The sequence below is a fragment of the Pituophis catenifer genome, unplaced genomic scaffold (assembly GCF_029215685.1).
Source record: "Pituophis catenifer annectens isolate HBS135680 unplaced genomic scaffold, rPitCat1.0.hap2 SCAF_1, whole genome shotgun sequence".
NCBI lineage: Eukaryota > Metazoa > Chordata > Lepidosauria > Squamata > Colubridae > Pituophis > Pituophis catenifer.
Window position 1 is genome coordinate 203,667,618 of NW_027256881.1, and position 23,360 is coordinate 203,690,977.

General features: G+C 39.6%; 1 protein-coding gene across 1 annotated transcript in view; it reads left to right on the top strand.

Annotated features, from left to right (window-relative positions):
- Positions 1–14,128, top strand: part of PLA2R1 (phospholipase A2 receptor 1) — a 69,846-nt gene extending 55,718 nt beyond the window's left edge. The window contains exons 24-30 of the mRNA XM_070956985.1: positions 623–861; positions 3,233–3,401; positions 3,729–3,869; positions 6,050–6,166; positions 12,229–12,405; positions 13,786–13,818; positions 13,911–14,128. Coding sequence (XP_070813086.1) covers positions 623–861; positions 3,233–3,401; positions 3,729–3,869; positions 6,050–6,166; positions 12,229–12,405; positions 13,786–13,818; positions 13,911–14,128 — 1,094 coding nt within the window. The remainder of the gene's footprint in view (positions 1–622; positions 862–3,232; positions 3,402–3,728; positions 3,870–6,049; positions 6,167–12,228; positions 12,406–13,785; positions 13,819–13,910) is intronic.
- The last annotated feature ends 9,232 nt before the right edge of the window (positions 14,129–23,360 follow it).

Here is a 23,360-nt window from a genome sequence, read left to right on the forward strand (position 1 = left end):
ATGAGACTTGAACTGCCAAACTGCTGGCAGTCGGCAGAATTAGCCTGCAATACTGCATTCTAACCACTGTGCCACCATTGCTCTTAGACACCCAGGTACCAGAAACTGGCAGATACTTGGGTAGTAGTCCCAGTTTGATTCCATACCCTTCCTAGATCTACTGGGAAGATCTACTTCTCATCCAAGAAGCGGTTTTACTATCAGGAGTGAGCTTCTCCAATTCTCGTTTTCTCCTAGGTTGCTTCCAGTTTCCTATTTGGATTAGAAAATCCACAACCCTTCTTACTTCTGGAGCCCTTCTGCACCGACTGCTTCTCCAAAACTAGCACACCAATGACCACAACCAACACACACACCCAGCTGCTTTGCTGCAGGGCTTTTATAGTTGCTCTTTGCCAAGCAGCTTGTCTGGCCTGGGAGAGGTCTTAAAGGGGCAGGCACCATCAGCCCAGGTGCTAGCTAATCTCAGGTCACCTGTCCTCTCATAACTCTAATAGCTTGCAGTATTTGTCACTTATATTTCTTTCAGAGATGGCTATAGCTTGTTTGAAAATGTTCAATGTCTTAATGTTGAGCTTTTTAATTTTTTTTTTCAAATGACTCTTGATCTTCTCTATCACAGATACTTCAAGACATAACATTGATCCTTCAGTGATGTACCCAATCCCTGATACTTTAGAATATGCAAATAGGACATATACATTGATCAATGGCAGTATGACTTGGCACATGGCTTCACAAATGTGCAAAAAGATTGGGGCTGAATTGGTCAGCATTACAGACTACTACCACCAAGCTTTCCTTACTGTAATGATAAATCGAGTGGGTTACGCTCACTGGATTGGATTGTTTACTTCAGATGTAGGTATTTCAAATTTTTTTCCAATTGAAGTAATTTATTAAGTGCATTCAAATTTCATTTATCAGGAAATTAACTAAAGATATCCGATGAGTATATGCAAAAATACTTTGGAGTTTACCTCTTTGTGAATTTAACTCAATGAAGATAATATTTAAGGCAAAGATTAGTGTAAGGTAAAGGTACTTCCTAACAACAACAGTGATACAGTTTAAAGGAATATAAAATTGTAAACCTAGAATTTTCATGTTTTACTCCAGGATAGAATTCTGCTATGAAAGCAGTAATGATGAAGTCAGGATGGATGTTTTATCTGCCTTCCCTTGTGGAGGACAAGGGTGGGTTAAGACTAGGGGTTCTTTTCCCCTGTTCCAATTACATTGATTACCAGGAGGTACCACTTGACTGGTTTTACCTTCTTTGGAATTTTATCAGACATAGATAGTGGTGTATATCATGGGTCCCCAACCCCTGGTCCATGGACCAGCACCAGGCATGCCAGAAACCGGGCCGCACAAGCAAGCAAAGCTCCATCTGCGGGATGCAGGCAGCACATAAAACAATGCCCCCTCCAGTCCACGGAAAAATCTCTTTCCATGGAACCTGTCCCTAGTGCTCAAAAGGTTGGGGGCCAGTGATGTACATGACATGCAATTCTGAGAGCTTCTATATATCCCTTCTCTTGAACCCCATACAATTAACAGCTGACTACACACATTGGGTGCATCCTAAAGAGGATGAAACTTCCAGGTGATTAATGAAAATGAAAACCCCTTGTGGCTATGTAAAAATGTGGTGTTCCACCCCAGGGGGGAATATAAGACATATGAAACCTCCTACAGAGGGACATGGCATAGGTAACATCTCTGCTGGTGGATTGTATATACCATGTTGAGACTGCTGGTGGATTGTATATAGCATTTTGAGACACTCTGAATGTCATCATTTTAGGATGACAAAAGGGTCCGCATGCAGAAGAGAGAATTTCCATTTAGCCAGTGGAAATATTGTACTGGGTTAAAAGAGTTGTAGAGAGATTACTTTTGCCCCAGAGGGAGCTAATTTCTCGATTCATTAATATGCTTTAACATCCATGTGTTCTGTCTCCGTCTCACACACGCACACAAACAGATAGCCAGGGGTTAAATAAAACTGGCAGACAACAAATTTTTTGATAAGAGGATTGGCAGCAACCCAGTAGCTGCTTGCTAAGAACTTTACTCATAGAGGGAGGGGGTGTTCCTCCGTCAGATAAACCCAAACAAGATACACACAGTTCAAGAATTGTCAAGCCCAGTCCATATTAAATCCAAGGCAGAAAACGTTGTTTCAAAGATACAATGTGACTCGCTAGTGGTTAGTTTTGTCCGTCACAGAGTCTGAATGGCCACCTCACCCCCTTTTATCCCCTGTGGGGTGTGGTCCAGTGACTCAGCTTAATCTCTGGCATGCCTCCTTTTCTGCTGCGTGCGCTTGTCTCTCCGACGCTGGTGTGGATCCAGCCAAGACTTATCACCGTCACTGTCCGACTGCGAGGAGATACCTGGCTCCTGGCCAATCTCTTCTCCTTCGGGAGACACCTGAGGCATTGCCAGAGAGGAGGGTCCTGGAGGGGGAGGCCTGGCCAACTCCTCTCCTTCATGTTCGGAGCCTTCTCCCTCCGATAAGTCGGCCTCGGGGGTCGGAGTCACAACACCATGAAAACTGAACCTTAAAAATAACTTGATGACAGCTTTTTGTTTGTCAATGTATATACATTTCATTTTTAAACTGTATAAAATAATACTGTATTTTGTAGGCAAGAAATGGAACATTCCTGTTTGAAATCTCAGTATTGGCAAGAGAAAGAAGGTTCAATGAACTGACATAGGAGAAAGCAGCTTCCTTTTTTAAAAAAGAATGTTCAATGGTTTTCTGTGAATATTAAACAGGGAAAATAACTTTTCTAATCATTTACATCCCTTTCTTGGAAAAGAGAATGAATAAAGTATATTAATCCCAAGTAAATAGTAAAAAGACAAGGTTAGTAGAGATGGCTTGGCTTCAAAAAAAAGGTACATGTGAAACCTCCCTTAGAAGCTGCTTCAAAAAAGTAAAGTAGGTATGGTGCTTCATCTCATGTTGCTCTTAAGCTTCTTATCTGGCACCTCTATTAACTGGGAGAGGCTTTAGAAATATGTTCTGAAGCCTCCTCCGGATAACTGGAACTACTGGACAAGACCAGATCGCTTCACTCAAGAATCTTAAATTGCTCCTCACTTTTTGAATTGCTTCATTTCTGTAGCATGAAGTGCCTCCTCAAATTGTAGTTGCTGCATAAAAGCCTCTTGAGTTAATGACATGCAGAGACCAATCAAATACTTCTTTTGGCAGAATGGCCTTCACTTTGAGTGGTCAGATGGCACCAGGCTTTTTTTTACATTTTGGGGAGAAGAGGAAACACGAAGTCCAGGGCACTGTGTTTACATTGATATTAATGGACATTGGAAAAATACTGACTGTGAAGAGCTTTTGAATGGCGCAGTTTGCCATATTCCATCAAGTAAGTCAGCTCTTATATTAAACATTGAAAAGCTTTTGGTAAATATAACCCATTTTGACTTATTTGAAAGTAGCAACTGAATCAGGGATATTAAAACTTACGTAATGCTTGAAGGTTTGGAGGGAGTGGGATTCATTAGAACACAAGATAATAGCAGAGTTGCCCAATTTTCTGCCAATGCCAAGCCACAAAATATACAAAATCACAACTGACATTAAAACCATGTGGTTGGACAAATTAATTTTAAAAAAATGCAAACTTAATGAACAAACGCAATGTTTGTGATAATGCTGAAAAAAATACTTCCACTTGTCCTTCTTGTCACAGAGAAGAAATCAATGGAAAATAAGGAATTGTGTGCTGAAAAGACTGTGCCTTGGATAAGGTTTAACAGCAGTTGCTACAGCTTTTCCACTGTTTTTGAGAATCTGAACTTTTATGAAGCATTGGAGTTTTGCAAAAGGCAAGGTAAGAAGCTTTTAAATTTGGGGCCTAATGCTGTCGGACTGCCTATTCAGCAGTTTGTTTCTTCTGTTATTTTTAAATCTACTACTTTTGTATGTCATTAAGCCATTTAGAATGGAGTAGCATAGAAATATCAGTAAAAAATAAATATATATTGATAATTAAATTCCCCAAAGCTACTAAGTTATAGCATAAGAAAGTCAGCTGGAACAAAGTGCTTTTAAAAAGCTCAAGAAAAATTTGGGTAGATGTCCAAAGGGCAGTAAGAGATAAAAGCACATCTTTCTGGTTACAACACTCCATCTGTGTGTACAGCATATAGGATGGCGTATCTACAGAATGCTGTTTGTACATACTTTCTATACCAGTGGTGCGATTAATGAGAAGACCATTTTCCTTTTAATCATTTACCCCATGTCACTGTTGGAAGTTCCCCACTGAAAATCTTAATATACAGATAGAGGTAGTTGGTTTTTCATGTAAAATGTGCTCCTAAACCATGAGCAAATTTAATGTGTTAAATTGCCCCTGGAAAAAATTGGGGGGACATTGAATTTGGAGTGACATAGTTATGATTATTATTTTCCTATCTAGCAAAAACCTGTTAATAACGAACTACTTAAAAAGAGCATATAATAATGCAACAGAAGTTTCAATCTGATACTAAAACTAAAATTTTAAATCCTTCTCTGGGCTGGAATTCTTGCTTTCAGCTGTGCTGGATGATGAAATCTGGAAAATTCCCTATGTAGAAAGGCTTTCTTTCTCTGAAAAGAGAAGTGTTGTTTCATGAGCTCATCTTTTATTTTTATTTAATTTTTACTGAGCAATTGCAATGAACTCTTTTTAGTCCAGACAGAGGAATTTTATGTAGTTTCTTTTGGCATATCAAGATCCTAAAATAACTCTTACCATTGCTAAGTTTGTAATGGTAGGCAGTGGGAGTCATGCATTACTAATAGCCATGTTGACTAAGCATAATTAGGAGCCTTTTTATTACATATGTAACATGTTCTGTTGTTGTTGTTGTTGTTGTTGTTGTTGTTGCCTAGTCTGTGACCCATAATAAAGACTTGGGCTCTAAGGATATCAAAGTAGGCTCCAGACACTTCTCTGCAATGAGAAATTTTTCCCATGAATCTCCACTACTGTTGGGAAACATGCAGGAAGGCCTCAGTGAAAAGCTTGTGAAAGCAAGTACTTATTAGATCCAGGCTGGGAAGATAGTTTAAAATCAGTAAGGGTTTTGAACTCAGGCCTGAACCTGGGGTATAGCTACAATCATTGAAGCAGAAAAAAGGCAGGGATTGGGCTTTCTGTTCATTCCAGTTTCTGTACTTTGAGGACTTCCTGGGGAATGCCTGGCAGAGAAAGCATGGTGGGGATACCACCTAGTAGGGCTTTACAATTAATGGGTCCCAGGAAATGGGCCTCTTCTGCTGTGGTGTCTTCCTTATGGAGTATCCCCTACACACACAGAGAGAGAGAGACATGAAGTCAGGTTAGGTCCATTCCCTGCTATCATTTCAGAAGTTCTTTAAAATCTGATTATGACACCAGGCCTGGGGGAATCCCAGGGAATCCGGATGCATTCTTAGATGGCTTCACTGTGGTTGATTTTTTGCTCTCTCTGCGTGTTTTGTATATTTTAAATGTTTTATAGTATCTTCTTTTTAATTCTTGTTTATTAAAGTTTTATTCCACCTTTATTATTTTATAAGAAACTAAAAGCAGCAAACATACTTAATATTCCTGCTTCCTCGTTTCCCCACAACAACAACCTTGTGAAGTTGTTTGGGCTGAAAAAGAGGAGGACTGGCCCAAAGTTACCCAAAGTACTATTAATCTTCTCATCGTTCCCACCACCCATCTCCTTTCACTTATGACTGTATGACTGTAATTTTGTTGCTTGTACTACTGTTCTTCTGTGCCTCTGGATTTGCTTTGGTTTTCTTCTGTGGCTGTTTTAATTTGTTATAGACTTTACATTGTGCTTGTTTCATTTGGCCATTTTATAATCTTAATCCAGAAATCTTACAACAAATTGATTAAATACATAATGTGGGAATTTGGCTGTTTAAAGCAAATTCTAAGTAAACCTAAAGGTAAAATCTTGCTTGAGCATATTTTTATATTCTAAGTATATTTGCTTAATGATAAATCTGGCATTTGTTCATTTTCAGATTCTAATCTTCTAACAATCCAAGGCAGAGATGAAAATATTTTTCTTTTAGAAGAACTGCATTATTTTGGCTCTTTGGTTGAAATGATTTGGTTGAATATTCACTTCCTTATGGATAGTAAGTGAACAGAAGCCAGTGAAGAATTATTTATTTTACTTTATTTATTTTATTATTCATATTTCTATGCCGCCCACTCTCCGAGGACTCTGGGCGGTTTACACCAAAAACAGTATACTAAATCGCATATTGCCCCCAACAATCTGGGTCCTCATTTTACCCACCTCGGAAGGATGGAAGGCTGAGTCAACCTTGAGCCGGTGAGATTTGATCCGCTGATCTGCTGAACTAGCAGTCAGCTGAAGTAGCTGCAGTACTGCACCCTAACCACTGCACCACCTTAAGTCACATCCAACTATGTGAGATTTTGGCACAGAGCATATACATGTAATTTCTTTAGTAGTTAAAATTAGCTGAGCCACCAATTAACACAACGTGCAAATGATAACTGTTTTACTTTATATTCTGATTATAGGACCCCTTAGTTCCTACTCAGGGGTGGGTTCTAAATTTTTTTACTACCAGTTCTGTGGGCATGGCTTATTTTGTGGGCATGGCTTGGGGGTTAATGTGATGGTGGGCGTGACCATTTTTTTTTTTTTTTTACTTTTAAAAGCATTATTTCTACAACCTTAAGAGGCTGCAGAAAAAAATGCTTTTAGAAGCCTCTGACGATCAGGCAAGTCATCTGGGATCGCCAGAGGCTTTTAAAGGGATTTTTTTTTCCTACAACCTCCTCGGCTGGAGAAGTTGCAGGAAAACATGCTTTTAGAAGCTTCTGATGATCAGGCAAATCTGCTGGGATCGCCAGAAGCTTTTAAAAGGATTTTTTTTCCTACAACCTCCTCGGCTGAAGAGGTTGCAGAAAAAATGTTTTCAGAAGCCTCTGAAGATCCCAGTTGAGCAGCACGAACAGCAGAGGCATTTTTTTTAACTTTTAAAAGCATTTTTTCAGCCTAAGAGGTTGTAGAAAAAATGCTTTTAAAAGTTAAAAAAAAGAAGCCTTTGATGAGGTGGGCGGGGTAAGCAAGCAGCGACCAGGCTGGGGACCAGTTCAGGGGCGTGGCCAGCCAATGTTATTACCGGTTCTCCGAACTACTAAAATTTTTTACTACTGGTTCTTGAGAACCGGGAGGAACCCACCACTGTTCCTACTGCATTTTCATTTTTGTAATGAGCTAAGTATTTTGTTTGCTCATTAACCTTCCATGCTTCCGAGATCGGTAAAATAAGGAGCTAGATTGTTGGGGGTAATATGCTGACTCGGTAAACCATTTATTTATTTATTTATTTTATTTTACTTTATTTTATTTCTATACCGCCCTTCTCCTGCGGGATTCAGGGCGGTGTACAGCCAAGATAAAACATAGCATATAAAATTTAAAAAACAATTAAATAATTTTGGCCCAAGTTTAAAACAACCCAATTAAAACCGAATTCAATTAAAAACTGAGATGATGGGATCAAACCAGCCCGGCTAGATGGAATAAGTGTGTTTTCAGGACCTGACGAAAAGTCTGGAGGTCTGATATTGTGTGTATATCAGGGGGCAGGTCATTCCAGAGGGCAAGTGCTGCCACAGAGAAGGCTCTCCCCCTGAGGGTCGCCAGCCGGCACTGTCTGGCCAACGGCACCCTGAGGAGGCCCTCTCTGTGCAAGCGAACCGGTCGGTGGGAGGCTATTGGTGGCAGAAGGCGGTCTCACAAATACCCCGACCCTAAGCCATGGAGCGCTTTAAAGGTGGTCACCAACACCTTGAAGCGCACCTGGAAGACCACAGGAAGCCAGTGCAGCTCGCGCAGGAGAGGTGTTATATGTGAGCACCCTGTCGCTCCCATAATCCCCCGCGCGGCCGCATTCTGGACCAACTGCAGCCTCTGGGTGCCCCCCAAGGGGAGCCCCATGTAGACAGCATTGCAGTAGTCCAGGCGGGAAGTGACGAGTGCTTGAGTGACCGTGCGTAGAGAGTCCCGATCCAGAAAGGGACGCAACTGGCGTATCAGGCGAACCTGATAAAAAGCCCCCGTGGCCACGGCCGTCATATGCTCTTCTAAAGACAGCCGTGCATCCAGGAGGACGCCTAAGTTGCGAGCCCTCTCCGTGGGGGCCAGTGATTCGCCCCCAATAGCCAGCGATGGCGCCAGCTGGCTATATCGGGACACCGGAAGCCACAGCCACTCGGTCTTGGAAGGGTTGAGTCGGAGCCTGTTTCTCCCCATTCAGGCCCGCACGGCCTCCAGGCACTGGGACATCGCTTCAAGGGCATCATTGGGGTGGCCTGGGATGGAGATGTACAGCTGAGTGTCGTCAGCGTACTGATGGAACTCCACCCCAAACCCACAGATGATCTCACCCAGCGGCTTTACATAAATGTTGAACAGAATGGGCGAGAGGACCGACTCTTGTGGCACCCCACAAACAAGGCGCCTTGGGGTCGACCGCTGCCCCCCTGTCAACACAGATTGCGACCGGTCAGAGAGGTAGGACGAGAACCACCGCAGAACGGTGCCCCCCACCCCTAGCCCCTTCAACTGGTGCAACATGATACCATGGTCGATGGTATCAAAAGCCGCTGAGAGATCTAACAGGACCAGGATAGAGGAACAACCCCTATCCCGAGCCCTCCAGAGATCATCCACCAACACGATCAATGCCGTTTCCGTGCTGTGCCCAGGCCGGAAGCCGGACTGGAGCAGGTCTAGATAGACAGCTTCATCCAGGTACTGGGGAAGCCGCCATGCCACCACACTCTCAACAACCTTCGCAACGAAGCGAAGGTTGGAGACTGGACGATAGTTAGCCAAAATAGCCGGATCCAGAGAGGGCTTCTTGAGGAGGGGCCTCACCACCGCTTCTTTCAAAGGGGCCAGCAGGACCCTCTCACTCAGAGAAGCATTAACAATCCTCTGGAGCCAGCCTCGTGTAACTTCCTGGGAAGCCAGTACCAACCAGGAGGGGCACGGGTCCAATAAACATGTGGTCGCGTTCAGCCATCCCAGGATCCTGTCCACATCCTTGGGAGCCACAGGATCAAACTCCTCCCAGATAACACTCTCAAGACCTGCCTCAGTCATCCCGTCCGGACTTACCCAGTCAGAGGCCAGGCCTTCCCGAATCTGAGCGATCTTGTCATACAGATACTGCACAAAATCCTCAGCTCGACCCTGCAAGGGATCATCCCGCACTTCCAGATGGAGGAGGGAGCGGGTCACCCTAAACAGGGCGGCTGGGCGATTATCTGATGATGCGATAAGAGCGGCAAAATAGCTAGATTTCGCTGCTTTTATCGCCACTAGGTAAGTCTTAATATGAGACCTAACCAGTGTTTGGTCGGATTTGGAGCGGCTGGTCCTCCAACTACTCTCCAGGCGTCTTTTCTGGCGCTTCATCTCCCTCAGCTCCTCGGAGAACCAAGGAGCTAGGTGAGTTCGGTGCCGGGTCAGAGGCCGCAAAGGCACAACGCAGTCCAAAGCCCCGGCGGCCACACTATCCCAGGCGGCCACCAGGTCTTCAGCCGAGTCATGAGCCAGAGTCTCAGGAAATGGCCCAAGCTCCATCTGGAACCTATCAGGATCCATCAGGCGCCTGGGGCGGAACCACCTGGTCGGTCCCGCCTCCCTGCAGCGAGGTGCAGCGGTTAGAAAGTCCAGTCAAAGGAGCGAGTGGTCAGACCATGACAAGGGTTCGATGACTATATCCCCTGTATCAAGGCCACTCGACCACTGACCAGAGACAAAAACTAAGTCCAGAGTGTGTCCACCCATGTGAGTAGGGTCATAAATTAACTGAGTAAGGTCCATGGCCGTCATGGAAGCCATGAACTCTCGAGCCACCTCAGACATTTCACCGATAGATGGCAGGTTGAAATCCCCCATGACTAAAAGTCTGAGGGTATCAACCGCTACCTCGGCTATGACGTTGAGCAGCTCGGGCAGGGCTGTTGCCAGGTACGTGATCAACAAGCCCATCTGTACTCCACGGCCCCACTTCACAAAAAGGGACTCACATCCGGCTATCTGTGGAACAGTGGTCTCCCTTGGATCAAGACCTTCCTTTATAATAACTGCCACGCCCCCGCCCCTGCCCTGAGCTCTCGGCTGATGGAATGCATGGAAGCCTGATGGGCACATATCTACAAGGGGAACTCCCCCCTCCTGGCCCAACCAGATCTCCGTGATACCTGCCAGGTCCGCTTCCCCCTCCTGAATAAGATCACAAATGAGGTGGGCTTTATTTACCACGGACCTGGCATTGCACAACAGCAGCCGAAGGCTCGGGCCCTGAGAGTCTGAACAGTCTGGGGTGCGAGAAGGGCTATGGGGACCGGGGCGCGCCACCGCTCGAAGATAGCGAGTGCGTGCCCCCACCACATGATCTGCCCCTCCCACTCAATGCATTGATGGAAAAGCCCTCAACAGAATGGACTCTAATGTCCCCCTTACCCCTGGAATCCGCACCCTCTGTGGCCCCACTGACAGCTGGGCCGGACCCCTCCCCCCACGGGTTAACCCCCAAACCCACACAACCCTCCCGCCCCTTAAAATCCCTTAAAAATCTATCAAAAAGTTTCCTTTAAAAACCCCTCAATCCCCTTTTTGCGACATGCCACCTCTCAGGGTGCCAACGTCTGTCATAAAGGTAGGCCCTTGATAAAGTAGAAGGCCACACCTGCGAGAGGGGGGAGTCTCGCAGAACAAGAAGTTCTGTTAGCGAATACATCTAATCAATCAATCAATTAATTAATTAATCAGGGGGAAATCCACGGCCTGGGGGTAATCAAGATAGTCCAAAATCTGGAAAGAGATATTCAATCAATTCCAAGTCAATAAACTCCACTGCTCTCTCACAGCAGTGGATGGAGTCTTAAGCCGCTTCGAGGCCAGATGTTGACACCAGCTGCCCTCTCACGAAAGCTGGGAAGGGCCAGAAACCGCAGTCATCGACCGCGATGACTTAGAGAGGGCATCTTAGAGAGATGACTTTAGAGAGGGCTATGAAGCGGTATATAAGTCTTAAGTGCTATTGCTATCACCACTTTCATATTATTCTGTGGAAAAGAAGCTAGTTTTATTTAGCCATCTCTACTTGTTTTATTCTCTCCTCTTGAACTTTGACATGCCTTCACTTCTAATGAAGTTTGGAAGCATGTGTGCAATAAACTAGTCTCCATACTTTATTAAATTTATATTGCATCTTTTATACAGGAACTCAAGGGGATGTGCAGAATGTTCCATCCTCTTAATTCCCCCACATTACATCTTTACAACTCTGCTAAGTATCTTGGGCTGAGAGAGAGAGAGTGAACTATCATTCTCTTAGCTTACTAGCACTTGGTTCTTTCTACTTTTAGCCCTGTGCTTTAACCATTATCCCACACTGGCTCTCTTAGCACCTTTGTTAGGACCAACATTCTTTGTCTGTATATCCCATGTTTAAACATGCAGTGAAAATATTTGTCAAACTCATCTGGTTCACAAAGGAGCTCTGAGTTTTTTTTTTAAGTTATTTAATAAAAAGACAGGAAGATGCATACTTAGAAATCCATTTAGATATTTACAGGCTGTTTCATTCTGCATAAAGGTTTAAGAGATGACACACAGAAGTATTTTGAAGGAATAGCATATACCTCTGAAGTAAAAATTAATTTGAACCTAAAATGAGTGCATTCGTTTTTCATTGTTTACTTTGCAATCTACTTCCTCCAAAACACTCTTGAGTAGCTTGCAAAATATCTATAATTTCATGTCGTAAAAAGAGAACATAGATGGGCAGCCCAAGTATGGTAAATTGCATTTTCATAAACATTTAATGGCTACTTCTAGATAATACTATGACGAGAAGTAGCTTGCAATTATGATGCACGATCTTCCTTGAAGATAACTAAAACTAGAAGGACACTCCTCTAATTTCCAAAGCCGCAGGACTGTTTAATTCTTGAATAAATTATGATGCAAATGTAGTAGTTTGTTCAGAGATATCTCCCCTCAAATCCATACAGGGGTGTAAATTTGATATAAGAAAATACCAGGGGTGGGAAGATATAATAAATGGAATTGTGAGGTCTTGTGCATGGATTCTGGAGTCTCCCAACTTTTTAATGATGTCACTAATGTTGCCCTTAGATGCTACGCTAATATGGTTTGATGGCTCTCCAGTTCAGTATTCAAACTGGGGCACTGAGGAGACTGAGGTGGGTCAATGGACAGGAAACAACTGCATTGTCTTGACAACTGCAGATGGCATCTGGAAGTTAGTACCCTGTCATGAGAAAAAAGGATTTGTATGTAAAACCAACACAGGTATGAACTTATGTTTAAAGGATATGTAACTACAATTTTTCTTTTTACATTCTAGTTAAAGGGTAGAAAACCCATAAGCCCCACTTTGTGCAAACATGAATCTAGCTGGGCCAAAAGCAAACTATTTGCAGCCACCAATCCCAGAGTGGTTAAAACTTTTGGGACCTCTTAAGGAATTTGTATTTCTAAAAAAAGATATGAGTGGCGTAAGCTTTGCAAAGATCTGAACTACAACTAATGAAAATTCAGTGAGGCTGATGTTTATCATTTGGACATATACAGTATACCTTACGGGGGGAAATGCTGTAGATGGGATATGCCTCATTCTACAATTGAGAGCATGAATTGGACAGGGATTTTCCTGTGCCATTTCACTAAATTAAAAAAATAAACTGCATGAGTCAGCTAATAATTGAACAAAAAACTGCTATCTTACTCCTAGGAGATTCCCTCTCAAACCCATTACTTTTGCAAATTTGGCCAAAATTAGTGTTAACTATTTTTATTCTAAATAATACACTCACAAGAGGAAAAGCTATAATTAATGTTTACACTCATATAACTCTATATACTGAATAAAATCAGCAGAAAAAAATCCTTAAACTTGATGATTTGTTCAAGTAAACTGTTGTGGGTATTACCTAACCAAAGCTGTTTAACGTTCATATTTTCTGAGGAGATAAATTTAGCGCAAGGGGAACATTTTAATATAATTATTAAATCTAAGGCAGTCAATCTTTTGAGGCTGATAGGCACATTTTGAAGTTTTGGAGAAATATACAATAACTGCTAATGGGAGTTGGGGATGGGATTTGCTCGTTGTGGTGGTGTGCAGAAAAGAAATGGTTATTTATCAGTGGATAAACTCTGGATGCTTCTTGACTTGTCTCATATAATTCAACATGATGTTTTGTATGATTCCCTCTTTTGACATTTTTTTCTGGGCTGGAAGATGCAGTTCTAAGCAAAACTACCATTTGTGATGTCTCAAAATTTATTTTTATTTATTTGTTTTAATTTGTATACCGCCCTTCTCCAGCAGGACTCAGGGCGGTGAACAGCCAAAATAAAACAGAACATACAAAATTTAAAAACAGTTTAAAAATAATTAAATATTTTGGCCGCAATTTAAAACAACCCAATTAAAATCAATTAAATTTAACCAATAGTTAAATGCCTGTCAAGGATCTAGATACAATCTAGAAATGCACTTACACTTTTATTTCATGTACCAGCTTTTTTTAAATAAAATACCTTTTAAAAATAATTAAATCAGCTGCCCGACAGGTTCTATGGACCTGTGCAACCACAGTGCTTACTCCTAGCTACATTGCCCTTATCTCTAACCTATGAAGTAGTTAATTACGCATTGTTTTTCAGATTATCATGAGACTGCAGTACCACCAGTGAAAGGTATGTGATATCACTTTCCCATATTTTAATTTCTAAACATGAAACTAAAATTGTTACTATCAAGTTTTTTCTTTCTCGCTCTCTTTTTCAAGTATCATATCATAGGATATTCATCCTGGTGATATTATCTGCATTGCTGATAGCTGTTAGTGCTATAGTGACGTGTTTGTGGTGTTCACCAAGGCTCAGTCGGGTACCTGGAGCCATCATGTGCTTCAGAAATGCCTGCCTTACAGAAGCTCACTCTGAAGTTCCTGTTGCCGAAGAAAGCATTCTCATTTCCTGCCTGGAGAGGAATGATGTTCTTTAATGCAACCTCATTCATTTAATATAACTAATGCTGCTGCAAATGGGTGCCCATCTTTGTAAACAAAAATAATTTCATGAACTGATTACATCATATGGTTACACTTAAGCATTTCACTCCCTCCAAATTTAAGATAGTCCCCCCCCTTTTTTTTAATGGAACAAGATCTGCAATAATACTCAGTAAAACCCACCTGAAGATAGGACAAGAAGCAATGGATAGAAACTAATCAAAGAGAGATTCAACCTAGAACTAAGGAAGAATTTCCTGATGGAACAAATCAGGGGTGAAATGCTCCCGGTTCGGACTGGATCGCCCGATCCGGTAGCGATGGTGGCGGGTGGTTCGGAGAACCGGTAGCAAAAATCCCTGCGCCCCCCCCCCTCCCCATGCCCAGCTGAGCCACACGATCATCAGAGGCTTCTTTTTTTACTTTTAAAAGCATTTTTTCTACAACCTCTTCGATGAAAAAATGCTTTTAAAAGTTAAAAAAAAAAGCCTCTGATGATCGCACGGCTCAGCTGGGATCTTCAGAGGCTTTTAAAAACATTTTTTCTGCAACCTCTTAAGGTTGTAGAAAAACTGGTTTTAAAAGTAAAAAAAAAAAAGTTGGCCACGCCCACCCAGTCACATTAAACCCCACCACCACCACCAAGCTACGCCCACAGAACCAGTAGTAACAAATTTTACATTTCACCACTGGAACAAATAATCACTGGAATAGCTTGCTTCCAGACATTGTGGGTGCTCCAACACCGGAGGTTTTTAAGAAGAAATTTGTGTGGAATGGTTTAGGGATTACTGCCTGAACAGGGGGCTGGATTAAAAGCCCTCCAAAGTCCTCCAATTCTGTTATTCATTTGTGTTTGTTCTTATTTACCATTGAAGCTGGTACCCAGGAACATGTCCATTTATTATGCCTATTTCAGTTTTATAAATCAAATCCTATTATTGTCCATTAAAAGTGTTTTCCAGATTCTGGACCAAGGAGAAGCCAACCTGTCCTCCTTTTTCCTTTTTCTCCTTCCACAACTTTTTGAAGAGATAAAATAAAACATTCACTAGGCCAGTTCAGCTCTTAGTTTGTAGCTTTGCAATGATGCATTAGAAATTAAAAAAAAAAAAACCTAACTAACTCTGAAATTTATAAAGCTATTGTTATAAACAAACAAAAACAGTACTAAAGATTCCTATCTCCCTCACCCTGTTTTTTCAAAATATTTGTTTAATTTTTTCCCCCGATTCTCATTTGCTTCCCCCAAAGCCCTTTAGTTGTATGGAGAAAAATACTGTATGTGGCAGACATACATTTGCAACTCACAGAGCATAATTGAACTTGCCAGATGGCAAAAGAAAACACTGGAGTAGATTGTCACATGAAATTAAATTTCCGTGCTTTTAGTGTGCTAAGAGTTAGGTCTGCAGGTCTGCATCAGGGGAGAAGGGGAAGAAAGCTTTCGCAGAGCACATTTTTAAGGGAACTTTCATGGTAGTAACTGACATTGTTTTTTAAAAAAATAGAATAAGTTCTTTAGGATGCAGTGACTGGAAGGAAATCCTAGTGAACTCGGACATATTTTCTTTTGAATGGATATTTATAGGCTTACACTATGATAGGGGCTACATTATGTCTTCCATTCTTGTGACTTTGAAATGTGTTTGGTTGGGAAAATATAACATTAGAATTACAAGGATGAACTATGAAATCAACTCAGACAATGCTAAAATGCCAAAGAGTAATGATAATACAGTAATGATGGGCATCAAATATAATCTACTGAAATACATAATTTAATATTTTCATGGAGAAGCAATTTTACTGTATATATGTATGTGTAATGAAGGCTGAATTTATGTTCTTAGCTGAGCTAGTCTAGCTTTTAAGGAAATGGTTAAAACAGAAGAGCATTTTGTGCACATATAGATCTTTAATCTCCTTAGCATGTACTATAGTGTTTATTTTCTTTATGCACAATTTTGGGGTTTTTAGAATTCAGTGAAAACTGGTACTTTTATATTTTATAATTAACTTTGTTTTTACCTTGTCCTTATTTGCATTACAAAATGACATCTTTTCCTCTATTTTTTTCTTATGTTACCAACTGAAAATACTTTTAAATCAGATCTGTACCATTAATGATACTGTATGCAAGCTGATTTACCCCTACATACCTAAAGTACTCTTTTAAAAAAAGGACTGTTGCTGTGTTCAATAAAAATGCTTTGCAACATTTCATTGTCTTATATTGTTTGTTTTACATTTGAATGTTTCAATTTTATTTTCACCCTATCTTTCTATGCAAGCAAATAGTCACGGCAACTTTTTTTTTTTTTAATTTTCATCTTTATAAATTTTCATATTGCTTAGGAAGGGGTACATACAACTCCTGGGTATTTTAATTCCATAGCAATACAGATGGCATACTCCAGTATTCTAGAAATATGCGTCTCTGACAGTAGGGATTATCTTCAAAAAGACCTTTTTTGGAAATCTTAACAGCTGGACAGGCTAATCTCTTAGGCTATAAGCCATGTAGTCTTTAAAAGTTAATATTTACGTCTTACATTATGTTCAGTATGCCACTGACAGCCAGTTCAGATACTTTAATACAGGCATCTTGTAATTCCATGATATGTTAACAGATTTTATTTTCATTTTGTATTTACTACACATTCTGGATAGTTTTAATATGCGCTTAGAAAATATTGCAACATTCAAGATGCTCTGTAGATAAGGATAACTACTATGGCCCAGTTTGACCAATTGATGGTCACACTTCACTAACTTTAATTGTACAACTAATTCATCAATCGAATATGTATGATTTGCTATCCCGGAATCACTAGGAGTTGGGTAGCATATAAATTTTAAAATTATGGTTGGTTGCACATTCAGCTAGACTGATTTGGCATTTTTATCCACCTATCAAGGTGGCCCTTTATCCTAAGGACCTGGGATATGCAGATGTAGTGTGATAGTGTTAGAAGTATTGTCACGATGTCAACAGTTCCAAGTAAAGCTGCCTTTTGCAATTGACTGGTGTTGTCAATGCCAATGGCATTTAAATGGTGCATCAGATTTTTGGGATTGCACCCAAGGCTTCTGTTACTATTGATATTATCCTTGCTTTCTTTTGCCAAGATTGTTGTACTTTTATATGCAGGTCTTTGTGATTTTCTCCAGTTCTTTCTGTCTAATTTGCCAGTTAATTCTGGGGTATTAGGTGACAGGTACTTATCTGTTTGAATTATAAAATCCCAGAGTACTTTAGCTTATTCATTTTCTATTATTTTGTCTACTCTGTAGTCCCATAAGTTCTTGTTTGCAGGCAAATAGTATCTCTTGGAAGTATTCCAGTGAAAGAATAGAATAGAATAGAATAGAATAGAATAGAATAGAATAGAATAGAATAGAATAGAATAGAATAGAATAGAATAGAATAGAATAGAATAGAACAGAACAGAACAGAACAGAACAGAACAGAACAGAACTCTTTATTGGTCAAGTGTGATTGAACACAGAAGGAATTTATCTCCAGTTCATAAACTCACAATGTACATATAAAGAGCAAATAATAGGCCATAGGTCATTATCAATGATACTTGAGTTTTGCTGATAGATAATCTCACCCAATAGTTTCACGTAGATGTTAAATAGGATTGGGGAGAATCAAGCCCTTGGCATCCCACAAAGCAGGGGTACTTTGTACATATATTTGATTCCACAATATATCCTTGCCAGAACACCCAGTTCTTATAGTGATTATCAAGGTACATTTTTCAGAAACCAGATATCTTTCAAGAAGAGTACACTCTCATCAAATCAGGCTAAATTCTTTTCCACTTACCACAGAACCTGGATTTAATTTCACCTCATCCTGTACACTATCAAATTTCAGCAGCATTCAGGCATGGACAGGAAAGACTAATAGGCTGGGTGCCATCAGCATACTGATCGCACTTCATACCAAAGTTTCAAAACTGCTCCCTCCCCCCAGCAGTTTCATAGGTATTGAGTAATGTGAATGACCGCACAGAATAATTTGGTGCACAATAAATTAATAGCAAACAAGCATTCTCCTACCAGCATCTTCTGGACAAAAACAAGCAGGAAAGACAGGAACTTCCATGAAACTATGGTCCACAAAGCTCAATCCTATCAGGTGGTCTAATTGATGCAATTGGGTAGATCCAGAAGAGCTAGCTGGCCTGCACTTTTCTATCTGGTTTCTGGTAAGACGGCACTTAAAATATATTGGGTGATGCCAGCAGACTATCTACATAAGATATTCCAGGTTCATTTAACCCAAAATCTATAAATAATATGCTATAGTATTTGCAGTTCTAAGACCTTCAAATGCTGACATAGATTTATAAACAGAAGTGAAAGAGAATCAATTATCTAATCTACTTAGGAAGGTAGTAATTATTTGATTGCAGGAAGTATTTAATATTGAAGGCCAGAAAAAAAAATACTTTGCATTTGGTTTTCAAAAATAACCACTTGGCTAACCTGTAACAAATGTGTGTGTGTAACAAATGCTAGAATTTGATATGAAAATATTTTGTGAAAATGTTATAAACATGCACCTAAAATGCCTGATTTTTCTTTTGAATATGCTTCCAGAAACTTCCACATTATAGGTCCTATTCACTTACCATGAAATGAAAAAAAAAAATCAATTATCCAGTATATGAAACTGATGCCTATTGGTTTTCAAGAAAATCTTTGGTATAGCCATTTGATAACGCAATTTGGAATGTCCAGTACAAAATCTCAAACAGATGCTGGGTTGTTTCCAGAACTAAACCATCTGTGTGATATTTCTTGAAATTCAATAAATATGTCACGCCTTTCAATTAAATGTCTGAAATATCAGTAGTTCTTGAAATCCCTTGGCATGTAACTCTGCAGCCAAGATCTTGTTATACTAAGACTGAGTTCATCAGAAACAATAAAAATTAATAATAATGGTGATGGGTTTTCTGTTGCATATTACTCTGTGTTGCAAGAGCTGTGAAGAATAAAAAAAAGTGGATCATTTTGTGATTTATTATTTTGAAGCGGTATCAGAACTGCTTTTTTCTTCCTTTCTCCCTCATTTCTTAAAGTGTTTCACCATCATCATATGAACAAATCTGTTGCCAAAATTTTAAAAAGATGTTGAGACTCTAGAAAAAGTACAGAGAAGAGCAACAAAGATGATTAGGGGACAGGAGGCTAAAACACATGAAGAATGGTTGCAGGAATTAGGTATGTCTAGTTTAATGAAAAGAAGGACTAGGGGTGACATGATAGCAGTGTTGCAATATCCAAGGGGCTGCCATAAAAAAAGGGGGTCAGCCTATTCTCCAAAGCACCTGAAGGCAGGATAAGAAACAATGGATGGAAACTAAACAAGGAGAGAACCAAGCTAGTTGTGGGTGCTCCAAACTGGAAGTTTTTAAGAAGAGACTGGACATCCATTTATTTGAAATGGTATAGTTTCCTGCTTGAGCAGGGGGTTGGACTAGAGGACCTCCAAGATCCCTTCCAATTCTGTTATTCTATTATGTATTTTATTTACAGAACAAACAATACCAATATTCAACAATAGGAGAAAAAGACATTATTCTATATGATTGTATCATGAGAGAAAAGAAAGGAACAATAACAAATAATGTTAAGAGAATCTTCCAGAACCTCACAACTAATAAGGGACCACTTAATTTATATTAGTACTAACTGCTGCAATTAACCCCCTCCCTAGACATTTAGGATTGTTTAATCCAGGAGTTTCTTGCTTTTAACATGGGTTAGAGTATACTGCCCTTTAATCAGGAAAACACTGGAATAACAAAGCTACAGGGTTTTGGGTTTTTTATCACTATTGCTAATTGAAAAATGGCTGGGCGAATGAATGACATTTGAAGCAAATTGTTCTTTTCAGTTCACAGAAAGAACACACAGAATAAAAGATCATCTCTATAAAATACAGTGGTTATTTATTCTTTCCTCCATGACTATTTGTCATATAATATTAAAAAAAAGTAGTCCTAGATCAGATTAAAGGCCTATCCAATTCAGCATTCTGGTTCTTACTAACCTAATGCCCAAGAAATGAAAAGGCCCAAAAGAGTCATTTTATCTTCTGCTTACATTTCCAGAATTGAAAAATGAATTATGATTAATAGCCTGTAGAAAGCGCTTAGAAATTTTTTTTTTAAAAAAAACAAAACCACCATCATCACCAAAGAGGCCAACGTTTTAACGTGATAAAGCACAGTACTAACTATGATCCTACTACTGCAGAGATAAATTAGGGCATATCTGTTTTTTTTTTTTTTTAAAGCTACAATAGTATATGTTAAACTCCTAAAATACTTTGGGACAATATACAGAAAATATATACAATTTCCCCCCAAACAAATCATCCCCTGATAATAAGCCTAAATGGGCTTTTGAGCGCATAGCAATAAGGCCAAGCGCTTATTTCAGGGTTCAAAAAAAATATAAGACAGGGTCTTATTTTCGGGAAAACATGGTAGTACTTTTTTCACAGCAGCAGCATTTTCTCCCTTATTTCTTCTAGGTTTCTCTGCAGTTTTACAAGATACTAGTATACTAATATACAATTAGTCCCATATCACAGGCCCTTATAGACAAGCCATTGTACTTTTATCAGATTCTGTACATTTGCCTGGCAGATAGTTTTTAGCTGCTAGGATTTGTAAAGTTTAGGAAACATGAGTACTTTAAAAGATGGAACAAGCTTAATAATAATAATAATAAAAAGGCAAGAGGAATCTCACTCATTTTGCTAGTGCAGTATCTGGAAGTTCTCTGTCAAGCTTCAAAGACACTTTGCTGTTGCCATTATTATCGTTCCTCAGCTTACCAACGAACTATGGGGGGAGGGAGCTGGAGATAGGATATGGCCCAGGCATCAAGATGTCTGCATGAGAACCAAGGACACTTCAGCAGGTGTTTACAAAAGCCAGAGGGACTTTCCCACAACAATATCTGGAGAATGTATTAAACAATGTGATCTGAGTTAATTGGTGTGTGTGTGTGTGTGTAAGAAGGTAAACTTTAACTATGGGGCTTGGTGCAGGAAAGATCTAGATCTTGTTTTGCCTTCAATCGTGCTGAAGTGAAGTACTCAATAAAGTTTTGCATGAAGAGATTGGATCGTCTCGATGGTGCTTGCTTTGGTTGGGTTCGTCAGTCAGAACCTTGACATTCCCATCTGGAACGAAGTTGACCAATTCCGATAAAACATTGAACAGGTAATGGAGCTTTGTTGAATTTCTACTCAAATGAGAATCAATTACAAAGATATTAAAGAATGGTATCTGGTTTTGTGAAGCATAAAGAAAAAGAAAAGGGAAGTGGTGTCTGTAGGCAGCGTCCCTTATATTCAGGTTTCTCTGATGTTTGCTTCATTGTTAGTTTCAAACAGCGTGATGCTGATATGCTTCATTGAGCATTCCGTATCACCATGCTGAAAATTTCACAATGCTGACATGTGGACAGAACAGGAATGAGAAAACATTACACAATGTTAAGAATGGCAACGCTTCCTTGTTTCAAGAGGCCGAGGTTTTACTCAATTTTATAATAAATAACACAAATACATTCCATCACTTATAAACCTTCATGAACATGTTGAGGCTCTTGAAGTAATGAGTTTAAAATTTAAGTAATGAAGAAAAAAGACAATCATAATAAGAAAAACTGATGCATAAAAAGAGAAACTGTGAGAAAAGGATATGTCTCTTAAGTGTCTTAAATATAATGTGGGAGACCTTAAGTACTTGGTTATTAAATAAGAGCGATAAACAATAAATTTATTAGGACCTGGTGGAACCATAAGAATCTCTTGCATTACTATTCCTGGATGTAAAATCTAGAGAAGCATGATGGCAAAGTTGAGTGAAAGGTGTATATTAGGTTCTCACCCAAATATTTATCTTGCATTCAGTTCAGTTCACCTGCTACCAACATGTATTTTTACCTGTCCCTATCCTTTCTATTTCCTACCTATTATGTCAATGATGCATCTCCCATCTCTCTTGGTGTTAATCTTAATTTGGTTATGGTAATACATTAATTTGTTTCCTGCCTATGGAAAAAAATGCAACTAATTTCTTTTGTTAATTATTTTCCACCTTCTTGAAAGTGTATGGAATGTACTAACCCTTTTGTACAACTCCAGACTCTGATTACTTCAAAAATATGAATACAGATGCTTTGTGCAGTAGCAGCAGGTGTCTATCAACATCATGAGAGCTGTCTTCTTTTGTATAATACTGATTTTTAATTGGCATCTTGTTGGATGGGAGGGAGGGAGGGAGGGAGGAAAAGGAAGGAAGGAGAAAGCTAGTGTAACTATTTTTTTCTGGCAAATCATTGGTAAATCATAATTCTGTAAGCAAAACATTGATTTGTAAAACAATAATTTTGATTGCTCGTCTTTGGGCAGGGTTCAGTCTCTTCTGATCTCTTTTGGAGTAGAGGCAGCTCTTGCCTTGTCTTCCTTTCTCCCCCAGGGGTCCTTAACATAGGAACTAAAAGAAGAGAACAGAGAAGAAGTACTGTACAATGCAAGAAAACTGTTTTGCAGCCTGTTTTTTTTAAAAAAAACAGGCCAATCTGTGGAACATTAGAGATCTATTAGAATGTATACACAGCTCCTTGGAATTAAATTCTATACTGAGTTCAATTGAAATTTTTCTTAGAATTTATTGTTGTTGGCTTGCATGTTTAATTCATCTATATTTATGATATGACTCTGAAAGTGGGAAGAAATAAATGTTTAATACTCAGTTTAATTTCAATGATGTCTTATATCTAACTTTTTCTTAGCAAACAGGTTAAACTTTCTGTGTTTGCATTTTCAGCAAGCTCTTATTGTTACTTCAGTGTACCTGGAAACAAGCGAGAGGATACCTAGATAATTATTGTACTGGGCAGCATCTGTTAATTCTGATTTTTAAATTAGAGTGAATTCATTTGATATTCATTTTTGTATGTCAGTGCAAAGATGCTAATGATTTCCAATCAAAATTCTTCATGGCATCAACGTGATAATACATTTTCATGTAAAATAAGAAAGCTTGGCTTTGTGTTAAATTCACAAGGGTGTCTCAGAAAACTTCTGCCAAATTAAATGATTTGTTTAAAGCTTTTGTTCCTAATGAGTCTTAATGAAATTACAAAGGATGATGGCACTTCATCTCTTTAAATCAAAAG